General features: G+C 36.9%; 1 protein-coding gene across 2 annotated transcripts in view; it reads left to right on the top strand.

Moving 5' to 3' along the window:
* Positions 1-22,531, top strand: part of NVL (nuclear VCP like) — a 92,197-nt gene that overhangs the window by 19,443 nt on the left and 50,223 nt on the right. For both annotated transcript variants that reach the window (XM_065938402.1, XM_065938403.1), the window contains exons 12-17: positions 4,853-4,997; positions 9,497-9,761; positions 11,206-11,424; positions 14,013-14,117; positions 18,817-18,879; positions 22,113-22,232. In XM_065938402.1, coding sequence (XP_065794474.1) covers positions 4,853-4,997; positions 9,497-9,761; positions 11,206-11,424; positions 14,013-14,117; positions 18,817-18,879; positions 22,113-22,232 — 917 coding nt within the window. The remainder of the gene's footprint in view (positions 1-4,852; positions 4,998-9,496; positions 9,762-11,205; positions 11,425-14,012; positions 14,118-18,816; positions 18,880-22,112; positions 22,233-22,531) is intronic.

Raw genomic sequence — 22,531 nt, 5'->3', positions numbered from 1 at the left:
ATACTCTGCACCATACACACTATTTTATATTCTTTGTATCCTAATAGTATCTTGGAAATGTTTCCATTTTTTGAAATATTTATTTTTAATTGATTAGTTTGCAATATTGGTTTGATTTCTGTCATATGTCATCATGAATTAATCATAGGTGTACATATATCCCCTCCCTCCCACCTTCTGCCCAAATGTTGCCATTTTAATCCATTTATATCTACCTGTTTTTAGTTGCTGCTTGGTATCCTTTAGGATAAATTCATTATATTGTACTTAAGTATTTCCATTTTGATGGATATTCAAGTTGTTCAATTTTTCTTTACAGTGAACTGTAAGGGATATCCTTAAATGGGTCTTTTTGGTACACAAATTTTTCTAAGATGAGGTAATGGTTAAAGATTATGCATTTAAAATTGTTATAAGAAATGGCAAATTGCCTTCCAACCAGTACTATGCGAGAGTCACCCTTCCTCCCAGATTTTTCACAACACTGAATTGTTTTAGTTTATGACAATCTGAGGGATGAAAAGTGATATGTTTGTTGTTACTTGCATTTCCCTGATTAGTATTGATGTAGATCATCTTTGATATTTTTTGGCTTTTCATATTCTTTCCAAAATCCCTTTTTTCATCTTTTTCCCATTGATTGAATTTTTAAAAATTTTAGTGAATACTATATTTTAATATATTATAGAAACAAATCCTCTGTTAAATATACTGCAATTCCTTCCTATCTGTAGCTTGTTTTCCAGTTTTGTTTAATGATTGTTGGATACAAATTTGGAGGAAAGAAATCAGCACAAGTAGAACTTTTGGAACTAAATCTTACCTACTGGAAAATAACATGTTTTGTGTACATAAGAAAATTTGAAATAGCATGTAATTTGCATTTCTTGTGATGGTAGGTTGTAGGTTGTTTATTCTGCTGTTTTATTCTTATGTAAAATTTTCTTGCAATGTCTTAAGGCCTATGTTCTGACCATTTTTTTAAATTTACTTTTTAATTGAAGGATAATTGCTTTACAGAATTTTGTTTTCTGTCAGACCCCAATGAATTACCATATTTTATTGAAGCTAATTTGTTATCATAAGATACGCCATCATCTTATGTACATCTGAGAAGGAAAAAGACATAACACCAATCAGAATATGACATAATGCTTATCACATTGATAGTATAAGCATTCTGATTTCAGAGATATTAAAATGTGAAAAAAATGACTAAACATAGGGATTAAGCAGACTACTTATTACTAGAACATTACTGAAAGCTCGTTGGAAGTTTTTGGTGTGTCTCTGTGTGTGTTTTTAAGGTTTTCTTTCTTAAACCAGAATAGGGAAAACAGTAAACAATTCAATTTACATAGTCAACCTATTACTGAACTGAACTTGGATCCAGTTGCATGACGCCCAACAAAGCCAATTTAATGACACTGGGTTGTGATGAAAGAAAGTACAGTGTTTATTGGAGGGCACCAGGCAAGAATAGGTGGCGAATGCTTGAAAGACCCCACTCCTTGATGCTATTCGGCTAGGGTTTTTAAAGGCAGCATTAGAGGTGAGGGGGTCAGGGTGCATGAGATCAGCTCTTGGGACATTTTTCTGATTGGTTGGGGGCATGGTGATGTTTCGGGAATCTTAATCATCAGCCAGTCTGGGGTCTCTGTGCTTGTGGTCGGCGTGTAGTCACTGTGCTCCGCTGGGTAGAGGGCCTTAGTTTCTATGGAACAACTCAAAGATCCCTGCAGATTGTTCTCTATATATCCCTTCCTGTGACTCCCTTGTGCTAATTGTTTGCTGCTTGAGTTCACTTTTTAGAACTCTGGGAGGACCAGACAAGAAGCAGAGGGGCTTGTACCCAGGAGAGCCCTGCAGAATCTGGCTTGGTCTCAGTCCTACCTTTCCTTTGATACTTCTCAGTGCTGAGGGGGAACAAGAGTGGGACAAGACGGGAGATAAAGTTTTGGATAGAGATGTCAATCATAAATTCTGCAGAGGAACTCGGTTTTGGGGGGCTTGTTTCTTTCTGTCTCCCCAAATAACCTGTGACATGTAGTCATTTTTCTTCCTACAGTTTGAGAATTTTGTAGAAACCTTATTCTGAGTTTATAAGTCTGAAATTGTAGTAAGTTGAAACTCTTAAGTAAATAATATGTTTCAAGTTAATTGAGACCACTTTAAAAAAATTCTAATTTCACCTAATTTTACTAACAAAACTCAGACATAATTCTAATTACTAAGACCTGTGAAGGATATTAAAAATATCATTTGTTTATGAGAAAACTGATACACAGAGAGATGAGGGCCAGATGCAGACTAAGTCATTGGCGAAGTATCGGCTAGAATCCAGATATTTATTTACACATATACAATTAATGATGTACCCATGAATGCTTTATTTGTGAGAGCTGTTACCAAGAAACATGTTAACCAGTTTTTTTAATTAACTGTGTAAAAAGAACTGAAGCTTCATTTTTTTTTAATAATCAGAAATTCATTCTTTTGGCTAATATAACTTTAGTTTAAAATGATCAAATCCTCTAGAAGAGGGAGAAAAGGAATGACGTTTGTCTTATAGTGGGTGGCCAATCCTAGCTGAGGTCTGATTTTTATCTTTCTAGAAGCTTTTGAAGCAGCCTTTATGTTGCTAAGTATTGACTTCCTGGGGAAGGATTTTTTCATTTCTAAAGATTTAACAGATTTCCATGATTATTCTTTTTGAGTTTTGTTACTAACCCTTGCTGTGTTCAGAACTCATCACCAAGACTGTATTGTCTGAGCAACATGATCTAGAAGGAAGCTGTCTGCCTCCCTTGGTCCTTGTTTGCAGCTCTGAGAATGGAAGCACCCCTGAGTCAGCGGGGGAACAGGTTTGGCTCTGTACCAGCATTAGTGCAGAGAGGGTTCAGTGTGAGAACATCTTTCTGTGACTGCAAGTTTGTAACTCATGGTGCTACCTCAATTACGGGGTGTCAGCCTTGTTACCTATAAAATATAACAGTTCTGCTTGTTCACAGGTCTTTTGTAGCATGAGTGTCTTTTTTTAGCTGACTCCTTTTCTTCAGTTTTCAAAAAGAATTAAAGAGCTTCCCTGTCTCACTTAAAGATATACCTTATGCGTATTTTCTTTATCTGAAGAGTAATTACTGCTAACTAAATGTTTCTAGTTTGGTTCTCTTCTGTAACCCCCCCTCCCCCGTGTAGTTGTCTCTCTGCCTCTGCCATTCACTGAAACTAATCCCAGAAAGGTCGTTGACGGTTACCACTGGCCACGTCTTTGGGTGTGCTTTTAGCCCTCATCCCTCTGAACCCCCCTCTTGCAGTTGTTAACTGGTGGCAGGGACTGTACCTAGAGTAGTGCCTGGCCCAGGACGAGCACCCAGTGAGTGTTAGCAGTGGGTTTGGGAGCATTTGATACTGTGGTTACCTTGTCCTTGTCCTTGTCAGCACTCTTGACTTGGTAACACTCTCTGTCCCTCTCCTGTTCTCTGATAGCTCTCTACCCCTTTCTCTCGCTTGCCTCCTTTTCCCCATCCTTTAAAGAAAGATATTCCATAAGGTTTTACACTTGATCTTCTTTTCTTCTTGCCCTCTACCTACTTCCAGCTATCTCCTGGTCAGCTCATCTTTGGAAAATTTTCAAATTACATCTCTAATTACATCTTCATTTCTGATAAACTTCCAACCCACGTTCACTGCTGCCTGCTAGATGTTTGCAGGTAACTGTCCCATGTCCCCTCATGCTCACTGGGTCCACTGGCTTCCCCTGTGGCCCTTTCTGCTGTCTGACCCCCCTTCTGTATTCCACATTGAAGCTAACAGCTTCTAAACTGAGTTGTCTTTGTCTCTTCCTTCTCCTCCCCCTTCACATTGACTCATTTGTGTAGTGCTTTTGATTTCATCTACAACTTGTAGCTTAAATGGGTTTTTTTTTTTATTTCCTTTGTGCCTGCTTTCACTCATCTTTTTCTTGATTATTGTATTCAAATCACAGCAAACTCTTGCCTTTATTCCTCTTTACTCCATTCAAAATTATTAGAGTTATCTTTCCAAAGCACAAATCTTAACAGAAAAAGCTTTTGTGGCTTCTGTTGGCAAAAGAATGTCCTGTAAACTTCCCATGACTTGACTGTTAGAGGACTTCATTAGCCATTACCTGCGTGGTGGGGGGGCAGGGGGCAGGACGCAGGGTTTGTATGTAAACCTCAGTCTGTTAGCCCACTCTGGTTCAGTTGTGAGAAATAATACTTGTAGAAGACACACTTTAGGCCCTGTATTCCGTTCATTAATAAAAATCTGTATCTAGATTAAGCCAGAGCAACTGGAGACTGTATTGTATTCCCCATCTCAGTGCCATGAGTGTGTTTGAGACATATTCTACTGTGATTTGGCCAGACTTCCTGATGGTGGACCACTCACCCTGTCTAAACATGCCACACCTGTTTGTACCCCTGTGCTTTCAGTCATTCTCTTTCTTCCGTGTAGAATTTCATTCGCCTATATCTGCTTAAAAATAGCCTATTCACCCTTTAAGCCTTTCTGGAATGTTACCTGCTCCCTAAGTTCTCCCTGATTCCTCAGTCTGAGTTCATAATATCTTCCATTGTATTACTGCGGTGCTTTGTTTATACTTACTGTGCTTCAAATAGATTGAGCTGCTTGAGGACAAAGTTTGTATTTTCCTTATATCTTTCACATATTACACATTTAATAAATGTTAGTTTTATATTCATATATATAATATTTAATTGTCATTGTGTAATGCTTTCTGCCTAACCACTTAATAACTTGGATAACATTATTATCCTTAATGTCAAGTGTCTTGTTTACCACTCATGCTCTGTCTGGTTCTTACTAGATCTGAATAACGTGGCCGCTACAGCTCGGGTCCTAGTCATTGGAGCTACCAACCGACCAGACTCCTTAGACCCTGCTTTAAGACGTGCAGGAAGGTTTGACCGAGAAATATGCCTAGGTATCCCAGATGAAGCATCCAGAGAAAGGTATACTCTTAGAGAATGAAGTTTGTATGCCACTATGTCATCTGAACTGCATGCTTTGAAAATGAGGGGTGAAAAATACCATGCAGCCTTCTTTCTCTCTTGTCTCTTTCTTTACGTGCCAGTGAAATTGATTTGGAAAGGAAAAAGCCCACATTAAATTAATGCTTAAGTAAACAATTTACTCACTAATACAGCAGTTACTTCAGGCTGCTTTTTCGGTAGTGATAATGGATTTATGTATCCACATTCATTTGTCTGTCTTATTAACAGTGTCTTTTTTTATGTGACAGTCAGCCTAGGGAGAGTGATTACAGCTATGGACTAGTGCTCACTGGTCCACATGTAGGTTAAGTCTGAGTACCATATTTTAACCTGTTGTACTAATCTGCCTAAAGTCATAAGTTCCTTGACAGATATTAAGTGGCAGCTAGAGAGTTGAAAGCTGTCTATTTGCTGTAAGACCACCCTTTCCTAATAATTGGGTTTGAATGTCCATAGAACAAAGAGGTGTCCACCAGCAGCATCTCAATAACAAAAGTGTCTGGGGAGGCACTCTTCAGGCAGTGGAGTAAAGGAAATCTAGTAAAGAACTGTTCTGATACCATATTTATAATGACTTTCAGCTTAAGTTAATAGCAGTTGCTGTATTGTTACAATACAACACAATAAATTGCTGTATTGTTACAATACAATACAACACAATAAATTGCTGTACACCATCACCAGCGGCTTTTAGGGAAAGTAGTATATAGTGAAGGGATAGGCATGGGGACAGGGAAGAAGGGTGGAGATGAACAGGAGACTTCATGAATGCTGAACATAAAACTGATCAGAAGACACAGTGGGCAGGAGAAAGCATTAGGAAGAAGAGGTCATCCTTCCCTTCTTGCTAGTACTTAATGTGGCTTCAGCTTTTGATTGATTGGCAGTTGCTTCTTCAGCTGTTGTATTCAGCGTCATCTATAGGTATGCTCATTGTGTTCTCACGTATATTAATATAATCTTTAAATGATTACTCAGCTATTCAAGTTAAGTTGTTTGTATTTATTTAGGAAATGTGTATTAAGCATATAGTATATGTATACTACTAGGATAGGTAATGTAAGGAATATAAAGAATTCTAAATCCTTGCTTTTAGGATGTTTACAGTACAGAAAGAAAAATAAGACCTGTATCCTTTATCAAATCCTTTTTTGGTTAAGTGCCAAACTTAATGATAGAGACATAGACACAGTAAAGCCCGCCATCCCTCCTAGATAAAATCCATTGTTCATTGATCCACTATTCCATCATCAACAAAGTCCTCAAAGGGCTTTCCTAGGTAGTCATATTTTGAAAATATTCAAGCCTGCAGAAAAGTTGGAAGAATAATGCAATAAATACAATGAATATCTGTATGTCCTTTAGCTGAATTTACTACTGTTAACATTTTGCTGTGTTTAATTTCACTCTTTATGTAGGAACATCATGTGTGTATATGTGTGCATGTGTGTATATATCTTTTTTTTTTGCCAGCTCATATGAAGGATGGTTGAAGAAATCATGATACTTTAGCTGTAAATCCTTCTGTGTAACTATACCATTTTCCACAGTAAAGAAACTTAACACCGATAATAATATTACTTAGTACAATCTATTCTGATTTTCCCAGTTGCCCCCAAATGTCCATTTTTCTTTTAATCTTTCATTTTTTTTAAACTGCTATGTAGTTGGTATGTCCCTTTAATCTTTAAAAAGTCTTTATTCATTAGATATGGACATATTTATAGTTGACATGACATAATGCCTGGGATTTGCATTAAAATGCTCCAGGGGTGGGGGGAAAGTGGGAGATAAATAAGACTGTGAAAATGTTGATAATTATTGAAACTGAGTGATAAAAACATGGGGGTTCATTATTGTGACAGTTTTAAAGCATGTGTTTGTAAATTCTCAGCCCTCCTCTTAGTGGGAGGTGGGTCCGTGACTCCTCCTCTTGAATCTGCGCTGACCTGAGTGACCCATCAATCAATACAGAATAGGGGAACTGATGCTACAGGACTTTTCTTTCAGGGCTAGCTGATCTGCTGTAGACAGTGTAGACCTCAGTTTCTGAGTCCAGGCCATCTGCTCCAGCTCCTTTTTTTTTTTTTTTTCCTCTCCAGCTTCTTTACTCAGTTGTCTTAAAACTGGAAATCTCTTAATGGTATTTTCTCCTCCTTTGAAGTTTCCATGTTAGTGTTAGTTGCTCAGTTGTGTCCAACTCTTTGTGACCTGTGGACTATAGCCCCCGAGGCTCCTCTGTCAGTGGGGATTCTCCAGGCAAGAATACTGGAGTGGATTGCCATTCCCTTCTCCGGGGGATCTTCCCAACCCAGGGATTGATCCCTGGTCTCCTGCAGGTGGATTCTTTACCATCTGAGGAGTTTGCATAGTATGATGACCAAAACTACATTTTTTTAGGAGTAGACTGTTACCGAAAAAATGATGATATTTATTTTATGTTAGCTATTTTTTTCTTTAACATTCTAAATTTCTTAGTATTCTTATGTGTAGTAGCAAATTAGATCTGTATTTTGAGGAAGTAGTTTTTTTTAATTTATGTTTGGCTGTGCTGGTCCTCGTTGCTGCTCAGGCTTTTCTCTACTTGTGGTATGCAGACTTCTCATTGCTGTGGACTTTTTTGTTGTGGAGCAGGGGCTCTAGGTTGTGGGCTTCAGTAGTTGCAGCACATGTGCTGAGTAATTGCAGCTCCCGGGCTCTAGAGCACAAGCTCAGTGTTTGTGGCACGTGGGCTTAGTTGCTCCACAGCATGTGGAATCTTCCCAGATCAGGAATCCAACCTGTGTCTCCTGCATTGGCAATCAGGGTCTTTACCACCGAGCCACCAGGGAACCCCAGGAAGTAGTTCTATAATGGAACTTTTTCTTCACTCCTACTATTTACAGTATCTAAGTGACAGTTTTCATTTGTTGGTAATGTTCATCTGCTTCTGTTCTGTTCCCTTACATGATCCCAAAGGATGTTTCTGTAACTTACTGTCCAGTAGCTTGACATTTTAAACTATTAGTTTCTCAAAAAGAACCCCAAAAACTATTAGTTTCTCTTAGAAATTTGGAAATTTCACAACATATTATTTTGTCCAGGTTAATATATAATATCAATATCTAAATAATAATAATGAACATTTATTGGGAACTTACTATGCATCAGCCAGTGTTCTGGCACCTTTGCATATATTCGCCTAACATCCCTATGATTAAGTGCTATTATAGTATATATATATTTTTTGAATATTTATTTATTTATTTGGCTGTGCCAAGTCTTTGTTGCAGTACGCGGGATATTTAATTGCAGCATGCTAACTCTCAATTTCGGCATGTGGGATCTAGTTCCCCTGACCAGGGATCGAACCCAGGACCCCTATGTTAGGAATGCAGAGTCTTAGCCACTGGGCCACCAGGGAACTCCTGATTAAGTGCTATTATAATATATACTTAACAGATGAGAAAACTAAAGCACAGAAATGAAGTAACACAGAGTGGCAGAGCTGACATTCAAACTGAAGTGGTCTGGTATCAGACCTTTTGTCCAGAATATCTTTATTATTTTTAAATTTTATTCATCGTTGCAAGAAATTATTTTAACTATTCCTTTAGTGATAATAATTATCGAGAAGTCCACATTTCATTGCCACATACCATGTTGCCAGTTGAGCTGAGCAGAGTTTCTCACACATGCAATACAGGGGATCAGCAGTAAATAAAAATAAAGTTGGAGAAATAACTGTCCTAATATAGGGTTGGGTATTAAAGTTTTTATCAACGTGACTTTTCATGATGAATAAAGTTAATGGTTTGAGTTTAGAGGCTTTTTTATTTCTGGCAGATGTTCGTTTAATTTATTCTAAAAGAATTTACCTTATATTCTTATAAATCATTTATCTTATTTCTTCTGTAATACTGTCAAACTCTTAAAGGCAGAATATCTTTTAAAAACCTATTTTTTTAATTCTGTTTTCTAATACAGCAGATATTTATACCTTAATCCCTAATAGAATAAGGTGGAATATATATTAGAGAGTTAGCATTTGTTGAATAAGTGAACTGTTTGATCTTATATTATGTCTGTTAAGTGAACTGTTTGATCTTAAGTTGTGTCCACTATAATACCGCTGACAGAGAAGAAGGACTTCCGTAAGTATATACAGCTTTACTGTTTGGCTGTGTCGAGTCTTGGTTGCAGCACTTGGTATCTTCATTGTGTCACATGACATTTTATTGTTTTGGTGGATGGACTCTAGTTGTGGCGGGGGGCCCAGTAGTCACGGCGTGGGGACTTGGTTGCTCCGTGGTATGTGCGATGTTAGTTCCCCGACCAGGGATCAAATCCATGTCCCTTGCATTGCAAGGCAGATTTTAACCTTTGAACCACCAGGGGCGTCCCCATAAATATATTTGGTGACTTATTTTTACTAGTAGATTAGGAATGTCAATTTCTTTTCCTTGTCTTTTCCACAGAATACTTCAAACTTTGTGCAGAAAACTAAGACTTCCTGAAACTTTCCATTTTCGTCACTTAGCACACCTCACGCCGGGCTTCGTTGGTGCTGACCTGATGGCGCTCTGCCGAGAGGCAGCCGTGTGTGCAGTCAACAGGGCCTTAATGGAGCTGCAGGAGCGGCACGGGAAAAATCCCGAGACTGAAGCTTCGCCCTCTGACGGAGACCAGGAAGAGAGGACTGGAACTGAACCCACTTCTGAAACCCAGCTGCTTTCTGTACAGGTACCTTAAATGACCTTAAACCATCATTGGAATGTTTCTAATTTGTGTTACCCTTAAAAGCAGGCAGCTGTCAGTGTGGTTAAAGTTTGTGATTTTCTGTCTCACTGGCACTGTGTCTTTAAGATAACTGTTATACCCAGTATATGTAAAATTTCAGAAGTACGAGTTGTTTTACTTTTTTCAGTTGATTCCAAATAAATTCCCTTTCTAATAATGATTATGAAATCTAGAGCAGGGGTTGCCACACTGTGGCACGCTGTGGCCCACCTACTTGGCTCCTGTTTTTATAAATTAAAATTCTATTGGAGCATAACCATACTCATTTATTGATGTAGAGTCTTTTTCTGTTTTCATATGCAACAGCAGGATTCTCATAGGTGTCCATACAGCAGAGACTGCCTGACTCTCTGGTGTTTACTCTCTAATTCTTTCCAGAAAATTTGTCAACTCCTGTGATAACATTAACATTTGGTTATAATTCCAGGTCATCTTTTGTTAGGCAGGCTAAAATAGTCTGCTGACATAACCATATCCTTGGCCCTATCTTCAGCTCGGGGACAGTGCTGGGAATTTGAGAGGGATGTTTATCTTCTAAGATCTGTTAAAATTTTGAGTCTTGTGAGTCATGAAAACTCAATATAACATTTATATAGCATTTTATAGCTTGAACAGGGGGATTTTATATAATTTGATCCATATAACTTTGTTAAATAAATACCATTCCTGACCCCATTTTATAGTCAAAGAAATGAAGCTTAAGAGATGGTGACTTTCCTGAGGCCACGTGGCCTCTACTTTCCAGAGCAGGGACTTAGATCCAGGTCTTTGGTTTTCAAATCATTTGTTTCTTCCTTACTCATTTGGAACCAAAAGGATATCTGTTAAGAATAATAATAGACTTATTCCTTTTATAATAGTGCATGTAAATTAGGATTTTATTAATTGAATTATTAGGTTACTTTTTATACCTCTTCTTTTCATATTCCTCAAAGAGCAAGAAATCTGCCTTTGAAGTTCAAGATTCATTAGTACAAGGAAAATCGCCTGCTTTCTACTTAGTTGATAAATCATCAAAGAACCGTATTATAAAATCATACTGCCACCAGAGTAACTTTAATTTTATCAAAATTCACCTGTTTCTTAAATATGTAAAAAGTGAAAATTGGAAATGCATAGTGGTTGAAATGAATATTTACCAATTGCTCATGCCCCAGTATAGTATATAAAAATTATTCTTCTTATCTTTGTTAATAGTTGATATATCTTTTCTTGGCTAAATCAGAGCAAAAGAAATGACCTGTATCAATGAAGAAAATTATTAAAATGTATAGAGGTTTATATACCTTACAGAAATGTTGCAGTAAGAATATTTTAAAATGTAAACAGTAACTTTTTCAACAAACTTTGTAGTTTTTCAGTTTTTCCCTCATTTGTTTGTTTTAAGGAAGAATTGCAAAGGCTGCTGGGGTTGCTAAGGAACCAGGATCCCCTCTCAGAGGAGCAGCTTAAAGGACTGTGCATTGAGTTGAATGATTTCATTGTTGCTCTGTCCTCTGTGCAACCCTCTGCCAAAAGGGAGGGCTTCGCCACTGTCCCTAATGTAACATGGGCAGATATTGGTGCCCTGGAAGACATTAGAGAAGAACTCACCATGGCGATATTGGTAGGTGTTTCTGCCACTAACTGTTGGTGTGTGTGATGCCTAAACAGCCATGCGTGTGTAGTGGGTTATATTTCTGAATTGGCATGATGATATACTTTCTGTGATAGGTTCTCTTGTAATATTATCATTACATAATAATATATATATTAATAATATTATTGTATGATAATATGATAATATAATTATTATTGTATAATAATACAATATTATTATTGTAACACCCCAATGATGACTTTTTATTCTTCTGAGATTTGTATTTACTCTTTTGGTTGTGTTTGAATTCTATGGCAATGAGGTTTAAAGAGAAAAAGATTTAGGATTCAATCAAGAATAAATTATTTGAGAAATACTTTCTGAGCTCAATCACACTTATTGGGATCAAAACAGTTTTAGTGCCCCTGAAATTTTCAGTTAATTTTCATTTATTTTTTTCCACTCTCACGCTCCTTCATGGTTCATTAATGATTTCCAATCCATTTCAGTTCAGTTCAGTCACTCAGTTGTGTCCCAACTCTTTGCGACAGCATGGACTGCAGCACACCAGGGTTCCCTGTCCATCACCAACTCTGAGGTTGCTCAAACTCATGTCAATTGAGTTGGTGATGCCATCCAACCATCTCATCCTCTAATGTCCCCTTCTCCTTTTGCCTTCAATCTTTCCCAGCATCAGGGTCTTTTCCAATGCACTCAGTTCTTTGCATCAGGTGGTCAAAGTATTGGAGTTTCAGCTTCAGCATCAGTCCTTCCAATGAATATTCAGGACAGATTTCCTTTAGGATGGACTGGTTGGATCTCCGTGCAGTCCACGGGACGCTCAAGAGTCTTCTACAACACCACAGGGCAAAAGCATAAACTTTTCGGTGCTCAGCTTTCTTTATAGTCCAACTCTCACATCCATACATATGGAAAATCCATACTGGAAAAACCATAGCTTTGACTAGACGGACATTTGTTGGCCAAGTAATGTCTCTGCTTTTTAATATGCTGTCTAGGTGGGTCATAACTTTTCTTTCAAGGAGCAAGAATCTTTTAATTTCATGGCTGCACTCATCATCTGCAGTGATTTTGGAGCCGGAAAAAATAAACTCGGCCACTGTTTCCATTGTTTCCCCATCTATTTGTCATGAAGTGATGGGACCAGATGCCATGATCTTCGTTTTCCGAATGTTGAGTTTTATGCCAACTTTTTCACTTTCCTCTTTCACTTTCATTAAGAGGCTCTTTAGTTCTTCTTCACTTTCTGCCATAAGGGTGGTGTCATTTGTATATCTGAGGTTGTTGATGTTTCTCCCAGCAATCTTGATTCCAACTTGTGCTTCATCCAGCCCAGTGTTTCTCATGATGTACTCTGCATATAAGTTAAATAAGCAGGGTGACAATATATAGCCTTGATGTACTCCTTTCCCAATTTGAAAATTTGAAACCAGTCTGTTGTTCCATGTCCAGGTCTAACTGTTGCTTCTTGACCTGCATACAGATTTCTCAGGAGGCAGGTCAGGTTGTCTGTATTCCAGTCTCTTTCAGAAATTTCCAGTTTGTTGTGATCCACACAGTCAAAGGCTTTGGCATAGTCAATAAAGCAGATGTTTTTCTGGAACTCTCTTGCTTTCTTGATGATCCACCAGATGTTGGCAATATGATATCTGGTTCCTCTGCCTTTTCTAAATCCAGTTTGAACATCTGGAAGTTCATGGTTCACGTACTATTGAAGCCTGGCTTGGAGAATTTTGAGCATTACTTTGCTAGTGTATGAGATGAGTGCAATTGTGTGGTAGTTTGAGCAGTCTTTGGCATTGCCTTTCTTAGGGATTGGAATGAAAACTGACCTTTTCCAGTCCTGTGGCCACTGCTGAGTTTTCCAAATTGGTGGCATATTGTGTGCATCACTTTCACAGCATCATCTTTTAGGATTTGAAATAGCTCCACTGGAATTCCATCACCTGTACTAGCTTTGCTCGTAGTGATGCTTCTTAAGGCCCATTTGACTTTGCATTCCAGGATGTCTTGCTCTAGGTGAGTGATCACACCATCTTCATTATCTGGGTTGTGAAGATCTTTTTTGTATAGTTTTTCTGTGTATTCTTGCCACCTCTTCTTAATCTCTTTTGCTTCTATTAGATCCGTACCATTTCTGTCCTTTATTGAGCCCATCTTTGCATGAAATGTTCCCTTAGAGGTGTGTAAATATTAAAAGAAAATACATGGAGATGGTAGTGAACAGGTATCTCCTGCTGTTGACTACATGAAGTACTGCTGCTTCTGATTTCTTCAAGAGAGCAGTGCCTAAAATTTTTGTAGCCTAGAAATCTAGAGACATTTTCTAAAATTTTCCCAGTTTAAAATGTTGACATATTGTATCTAAAATGTTCCCAGAACTTACATTTAAGTATAAATTTTTCAAGAGCAAGGATTTTAAATGGATCGCCCTTTACCTCATGCTGGGAACAGAGGGAAGCACTCTGTGCTAACCTCTGTTCTTATCTTCAGGCCTCACAGTCAGTGTTGAAAATAGGCATCTAGAGATAATTTGAGTATGCAGTATAAAGTGGACATTTGTAACAGGTCGATGTTGGGATTGTGTTTTCCAGGCACCAGTACGTAACCCAGATCAGTTCAAAGCTCTTGGCTTGGTGACTCCAGCTGGAGTCCTCCTGGCTGGTCCTCCTGGCTGTGGGAAAACTCTGCTCGCAAAGGTATGGAATAAATCAGTGGCATGTATTTTGTTTCTTACTATCAGTTAGGGTAATATGAATTCAACTTTAAATGTTACAGTGGGATATTTTTGCATAGTTTCTATTAGAAGTTCATTTTGGAAAGACTAGCAAATTTTCTTCATGAGAGTTTCCACTCTTATTTGAATTACAAAAGATATATCATTGAAAATTTGGAAAAGAAAATTTTTGATATATCAAAACCCCATCGATTTTAAGAGAAATTATATATTTTGTGTATTATATTCATTTTAATGTGCATTATCACATAGTTGTAGTTTGTAGCTAAGTTTGTTTCCTGCCTTGTTATAGTTACTTATAAGTGAAGTATTTTTTTCTGCATTCCTTATTGCAGTTGTTATTTTGAAAGCTTCGTTTTTTACAGTATTAACAGAAAAAATAGATAAGCAAAAGGGGAAAGCATTTCTTATAATCCCCTCTCTCTTGCCTGCTAATAATTTCATTTTGTTGTTAGTCCTTCCAGATGTTATTCTCCACTTACATATCAAGATAACATACGTAACTTTTACACATATATGTACAACTATGAGATTTTTAAACATGGATTTCTCACTTAGCAATACTTCTTAAACATCTTCCTGTGTCAATATAGATAAATATTAGTGTTTTTAATACCTGCATAGTATTCTGCCATAAAGATGCTCTATAATTCATGAAATGATCCCCTGTTTAAACAACACTGCATGAAACAGTCCTGTGCTGACATTTTTGTACTTTGATGGGTAATTTTAATAGAGTGCATTCCTGAATATTTTTTTAATGAAAAGAATGCATGCGTTTAAAGGTTTTGATCCATTACCACTCCAAAATAATTTGTTACCCAGGTACATTTGATCTATTACCAAAGTGTCTTCTAAGAAGTTTGTGGTAGTTTCTCCCCTTAAGTAGAGTATGAGTATCTATTTCCCCAGCACCCTGAATTAGCAATAGCCGTTGACACTGTTTTTAATATTTGACAGTCTAATAGGTAAACATGCTTATTTTCCAGGTTTTAAGTTCTATTTTAAAAATTACTAGTGGGCTTTTAAAAATAATGTGTTTTATTGGCTTTTTTCTTGATGAATTGTTTGTTCATATCCTTTGTTTTCCTACTTACATGCATATGATTTTCTTATAATCACTCTTCATATAGTAAAATCTGTTATATTTGTATTTTATCAGTGTTTGGGGCCTTCTTATTTTGTTAATCATATTTTTGAAACTTTTTAAGTTTTGTGGCTTCCCCCTCCCTGGCCCCAATAATCATCTGGGCAGCTTTTTCAGTCTTTTGTGATTCCTACCTTCCCTTTGGAATCACTAGAATTTGGAATCACTGGAATTACTAGAGCCATTTTTGTTATTTGTAACTTACATTAGTCATGGCTTTTAGTGTCTGTATAATATTCCATCTATAATTTACTTAACCCTTATCACCTTTTAAAAACATCTGATTACTTGTAAACAAATTAAAATTGATGGCAAGAACAAATTAATTGATTAAAAATAAAATTATAGAATCAAAAAATAAAATTAATGGCCTTTTTAGTAAGTTTCACAACAGCCAAATAATTTCTGGCTTCTCAGTAAATACCAGATGTCCACAGTGCCAATTGCTCATGTGTGTGTGTGTATACATGTAAAATTTTTTAAACTTATTTTTACTTATATCATTAAATTTTCTTGCTGAATGCTTCTAGTACTCTTATACAGCATTGCTGAAAAGGAGTTTGGGAGCAAAGGAGGCAGATGAGAACAAAGACGGGGGTTGTTGGTCTGCATTTTTTTTGCAACAGTTTTAGAAAACTGTAACCAGAAGGAAGGTCCTGCAAGCTAACATGTGGGTTCACTGGGTTGATGCAGTTCCCTGGCTTGGGTGCCTTGTCATGTTTGTTTGGTTTTGAATTGTTATATTTGCACCTCAGGTTCTTACTGGTTACCCATGTTATATATGATACTGTGTGTATGTCAGTCAAAATCTCCCGATTTATCCCTCCCCTCTTATTTACATTTTTCAGAATTCCTTGACAGTTAAGTGGAAAATGGACTGGAAGAAGGCAAAAGGGAAAGGAAGCTAGTTAGGGTTTGGGGGGTTTGGTTTGATCTGAGTTTTTTGCATGTTCAGACAATAGGACATGGTGTGGATGAAGGTGATGGTATAGTGGACAATTAGGAAGTGACAAACTAACCTAAATTTTAGCATTAGAGCCAGTAGAACTTCCAAATGGGTTCACTGATCTAACAAGAGATCAAGGGGAGACACTGTGGCTTTGGCTTAGAAAATGTATTTTCTGGGATGAGGAGGAAAAGAATTTGGGGTGTGGGGTTTGGAGAGTTAGGGAAGATTCAAGAGTCCTGCTTTGGATATGACAGACTTGAAATTCCTATAAGATCCAAATGGAAAAATCTTTTGAAAGATCCAACTGGAGATGCTGAGGAGTGTGTTGAACACAAATCTTGAGCTCAGATACCAAGTTTTATACATAGGAAGGAACTTTATTCCCTGATCATTTTGAAGTTTTGAGTGATTTTATTTAGATTTCATCTCTGCATTCGCAGTATAGTTTTTGGATTCTTCTAAATGCATCGTCATATATTTCTCCTTTGTTGCTATCTTTGGCTTTAAACCATACAGCTTAATCTTTATTAAAAAATAATCTGTAAGTACCATAAAGGACAGAAAAGGTATGGACCTAACAGAAGCAGAAGAGATTAAGAAGAGGTGGCAAGAATACATAGAAGAACTATAGCAAAAAAATCATCATGATCCAGATAATCACAATGGTGTGATCACTCACCTAGAGCAAGAGATCCTGGAATGCAAAGTCCAGTGGACCTTAGGAAGCGTCACTATGAACAAAGCTAGTGGAGGTGATGGAATCCCAGTGGAGCTATTTCAAATCCTAAAAGGTGATGCTGTGAAAGTGATGCACTCAATATGCCACCAGTTTGGAAAACTCAGCAGTGGCCACAGGACTGGAAAAGGTCAGTTTTCTTTCCAGTCCATAAGAAAGGCAATGCTGAAGAATGCTTAAACTACCTACCACACAATTGCACTCATCTCACACGCTAGCAAAGTAATGCTCAAAATTCTCCAAGCCAGGCCTCAGTAGTACATGAACCATGAACTTCCAGATGTTCAAACTGGATTTAGAAAAGACAGAGGAACCAGAGATCATATTCTCAACATCCGGTGGATCATCGAAAAAGCAAGAGAGTTCCAGAAAAACATCTGCTTTATTGACTATGTCAAAGCCTTTGGCAAACTATGGAAAATTCTTCAAGAGACTGGAGTATAGACCACCTGATCTGCTTCCTGAGAAATCTGTATGCAGGTCGAGAAGCAACAGATGGAACTGGACATGGAACAACAGACTGGTTCCAAATTGGGAAAGGAGTACGTCAAGGCTATATATTGTCACCCTACTTATTTAACTTATATGCAGAGTACATAATGAGAAACACTGGGCTGGATGAAGCACAAGCTGGAATCAAGTTTGCTCGGAAAAATATCAAAAACCTCAGATATGCAAATGACACCACCCTTATGGCAGAAAGTGAAGAACTAAAGAGCCTCTTGATGAAAATGAAAGAGGAAAGTGAAAAAGTTGGCTTAAAAGTCAGCATTCAGAAAACGAAGATCATGGCACCTGGTCTCATCACTTCATGGCAAATAGATGGGGAAACAATGGAAACAGTGAGAGATTTTATTTTCTTGGGTTACAAAATCACTGCAGATGGTGAGTGCAGTCATGAAATTAAAAGATGCTTGCTCCTTGGAAGAAAAGTTATGACCAACCTAGATAGCATATTAAAAAGCAGAGACATTACTTGGCCAACAAAGGTTCATCTAGTCAAAGCTATGGTTTTCCCAGTTGTCATGTATGGATGTGAGAGTTGGACTATAAAGAAAGCTGAGTGTCGAAGAATTGATGCTTTTGAATTGTGTTGGAGAAGACTCTTGTGCGTCCCATGGTCTGCAAGGAAATCCCTCCAGTCCATCCTAAAGGACGTCAGTCCTGAATATTCATTGGAGGGAGTGATTCTGAAGCTGTAACTCCAATACTTTGGCCACCTGTTGCAAAGAGCTGACTCATTGGAAAAGACCCTGATGCTGGGAAAGATGGAAGGCGGGAGAAGTGGGCAACAAAGGATGGTTGGATGGCATCACTGACTCAATGGACATGAGTTTGAGTAAACTTTGGGAGTTAGTGATGGACAGGGAGGCCTGGAGTGCTGCAGTCCTTGGAGTCACAAACAGTAGGACACGACTGAGCAACTGAACTGCCTGAAGTACCATAAAGACTGATATTGATGCTTTTGGATTTTGGATTATAAATGAATGAATGTTGATTGCTTTCATTGGGCATTTGTGCCCAGTGAGATTCTGATTTTACTAGGATTCTAAGCTCAGTCTTCAAATATGCTTACATATACCACATTTATGCAAAGAAAAGATTTACATGAATGTTTCCGGTGATTTCCGTCTAATTTTTTGTCTGAGTAATTTGTGAAAAGTATTGAGTTTCTTTTTATTCCTATTTGTCTATTCTCCTTCTAATGAGAAAGAGGCAGCTATGAAAAGGGGGAAATAGAAATAAACTGCAAAAATTCCTTGTATTATCACACATTATTAGTATTTTATTGTATACTTGTCTTATTTGTGTCTTTTTTCTCTTATTAGGCTGTTGCAAATGAGTCTGGGTTAAATTTTATATCTGTGAAGGGCCCTGAATTACTAAACATGGTAAGTTGCTGTGGCATTAGCTATTATTTTTTATTAGGAAAAGTAATGGTCATTCAGATTGCAGGGTCCTCAGATTGTTGAAATAGTTGTGGTATTTTGGTAAAATCACTGCATTAGGAGTGAAGAGATTGAGCTTTGCTGTACTGTTTACTGTGTATAAATGCTTTCTTAATTAAGTCTGTTAACATCTGAGCCTACATTTTTTCACCAGCAGAATGGAAATAATCAAAATAGTCAACATGTTAAAGTGTTAACTCCAAATTTGTCAAGCACTTTACATGTGTTATTCTTCAACAACCCTGTGAGGTACATATTTTTGTGGCCCTGATTCACAGATGAGGAAACTTTGGAGGAGTTGTGTAACTTGGCCTTTGCCCAATAGCTTGGGGTTAGTGGAGCTGACATCTGAGTCTGTGTCATCATACACCTAATCTGCTTTTCTTGTTCTCTTATTGTGTAGCTCAGATGAGTTAAGGATTAATAAATAAAAATACTTAAAGAGAAAGAAATCACTGAAGTATTTACTATATAATAACTTCTTTCTGCATTTAAGCAATTTGTATCTCAATTTTGAGACTTTGAATTTCTTATTTCCTGTTTATGCCTATGAAAAGGAAAAATGCCATTCCATAATATTCAAAGAAAGAAGAAATGAAAATGGTATCATTTGTTTAAAAAGGCTTTTTTAATTCATTCAGTGTACTTTTTACATTTACTGTATATCCCTAAATTAAAAAAATGACTTTTAAGTGTGGTAGTCATGTAGTTAATGTTAAAACCACTATCTTTTTTTTTTTTTTTTTTTTTGCTTAGCAGCAAAATTACTTTATTCTAATATATGTCATTAGTCATAACCAGCCTAAGACTTGATGAAGCCAGAAGTCAGTTTGCAATTCTTTACCCTTGATCTTAGTTTGAGCACCTTACTTTTGTGATTTAGGATAATTAAAAAGGCTCAAGGCTGTTGTGAGGATCAGATGAGAAAACCACTATCTTTTAGAGGTAGTAAAATATTTATAAATAAAGTTAGGATGTCTGGGCTTTTCATCAAAATAACAAGTAGAAAGAAAGTGGACAGGGTTTAGATGAAACAAAACTGATCATGAATTGTGTTGATAATTATGAAGCTGGATGATGGAGGTATTTGGGATTCATTACATTATTATGTCTACTTTCATTATATGTTTGGAACTCTTTTTATAAATGATAAAAACAAAACCACTTTTTATAAATGGTATGTGTTCTTTTATAACTTGATTTTGTTATTTTTGTTTTTAAACATTATAATATTTCTCTTTGTTGATATATTTGCCTCTAGTTATTAGTTTTATGTGTAGTAGTCTATTGAATGACTATAACCACAGTTTTAAAAACTTAACTATATTACAGTCCAGAGGGATGGCTTGGATTGGGAGATAGGAGGAAGGGTCAAGAGAGAGGGGAAATATGTATGTGTATCTATGGCTGATTCATGTTGATGTATGGCAGAAACCAACATAGTATTGTAATGCAATTATTTTCCTCCAATTAGAAATGTTTAAAAAATAAAAACTCAGTTTTTTTTCTTGATAGATGTTTAAGTTGAGCATTATATACATATCATGCAGCAACAAAGACCCAGTGCAGCCAAAATCAATTAGTTTAAAATGATAATAATTAATTTAAAAATATCTACTGAGTGTTTTGGTTCGGCATTCCAAATTTAATTTTTGTTAATTTAGATTTTTTCAGGAAGTTAAATTGGTCTGCTGTATTTGTATACTGTGCAGGATGTTATGGCCACAGAAAAATTTGAAATGGTCATGGCTTCTGCTTTCTAAGGACTTACATTGTAATATGGTGAAGGTATTGTAGAATAGCTCAAAAATTATAACAGTAGGAGGTGCTATAAGAGATGAGAGAGTAATGGGAAGAAAGATCAGTGATCTTTTAGACTGCAAGAACTGTGTTGAGGTAGGTTGGAAAAGCAGGTCATGTGAGAGAAGCGGAATAAGGAAAAGTACAATGAAAAGTATAGGACAGATCTGAAGAAAAGAAGATCTATTCAAATAGAAAGTAGAAGTACTTTAATTGCTGTCATCTCTGATGTCTTCTGTGCCTTAGTTACTTTCATATCACCATATAGTCATACAGTAATATAAAAGATACTTTATGGTATAATTGGCATTGTAAAGATGTTTTCAGATTCTGTCTTATTTAGCAGTATTAGAAAAAAAGCTTTTCTTAGCTAGGTTGAAATTTTACACAAATAATTTTTTGTGCCTAGCTAAAAGTTAAACTATTTTACATATAACTTTTTATTTTAGTTAGTTCTAATGTTATAGCTTCCTGTGAATTGCTTTGTATTTTGATTTTACCATACAGTATGCATTTATGAAACCTGGTAGATATCTAGGTGACTTAATTTGCCTCTTCTGATGCTTTATCATCATCATGAGTTCTTCCTTTAGCAATGTATAAAAACAACAATAGGACAATAAGTTGTCCTCTTTGCATTTAAAATACTCTTGAATTAATGAAAATATCTGCTATATAGAAACAACAATAGAACAGTAAGTTGTCCTTTTTGCATTTAAAATACTGTTGAATTAATGAAAATATCTGCTGGGTATTTTATAAGCATAAAGCTTTGATCAGTTCTAAAATGCTGTAGAATTGTGGAATTTTTCTTGACCTAGAAGAGACCTTGGAGAAGGTAATGGCACCCCACTCCATTACTCTTGCCTGGAAAATCCCATGTACAGAGGAGCCTGGTAGGCTGCAGTCCATGGGGTCGCGAAGAGTCGGTCACACTGAGTGACTTCACTTTCCCTTTTCACTCTCATGCATTGGAGAAGGAATGGCAACCCACTCCAGTGTTCTTGCCTGGAGAATCCCAGGGACGGGGGAGCCTGGTGGGCTGCCGTCTGTGGGGTCGCACAGAGTCAGACACGACTGAGGTGACAGCATCAGCAGCAGCAGAAGAGACCTTATATTCTATTTAGTTTTCATTTTATAAATGAGGAAATTTATAATAAGTTTAAATAAGAGCTAATTTTATGAAGTTGAGCCACATAAAACTGACTATTTTTATAGGTCAGAATGGTTAAATGTCAGCCGTTGCCTGTGGTTTGACTTAATGCTTTTTGAACTCTGATATATACATGACATTTAAAACGGGTGTTATTGTAATTTGGCCCAAACTCCAAAGTTGAGTCGTTTCTACATTTTATTTCCATTCTGCGTTTGGTCAGTATGTTGGTGAGAGTGAGCGTGCTGTGCGACAGGTTTTTCAGCGAGCCAAGAACTCAGCACCCTGTGTGATATTCTTTGATGAAGTGGATGCGTTATGCCCTCGAAGATCAGCCCGAGAGGTAGGTATCATAGTTTAGTGATTACAGAGTTTCTTGAAGCACCATAAATCTTTTTTAACTTCTTGTAAAGTTATGTAGAGTTCAAATAGTTGTTTTATAAAGTCATTCCTTGAGAGCACTGAGACTATTTAAGTGAAGAAAACTAGTAATTTGAAAACAGCCTGAGGATAACAGTTTTATTTTTATTAGTCTCTGTATTCATTTTGTTTTCCTGTGTATTATTTTGGTTTCTCATACCTGTTTGACACAAGTGTGTTGTTTGGAATGGAAATTATGTTAGTTCTGGAAAGCTTACCTTG

The sequence above is a fragment of the Muntiacus reevesi genome, chromosome 5 (assembly GCF_963930625.1).
Source record: "Muntiacus reevesi chromosome 5, mMunRee1.1, whole genome shotgun sequence".
Taxonomy (NCBI): domain Eukaryota; kingdom Metazoa; phylum Chordata; class Mammalia; order Artiodactyla; family Cervidae; genus Muntiacus; species Muntiacus reevesi.
Note: the sequence above shows the minus strand (reverse complement) of the source record. Positions and strands in the feature narration are given on the sequence as shown.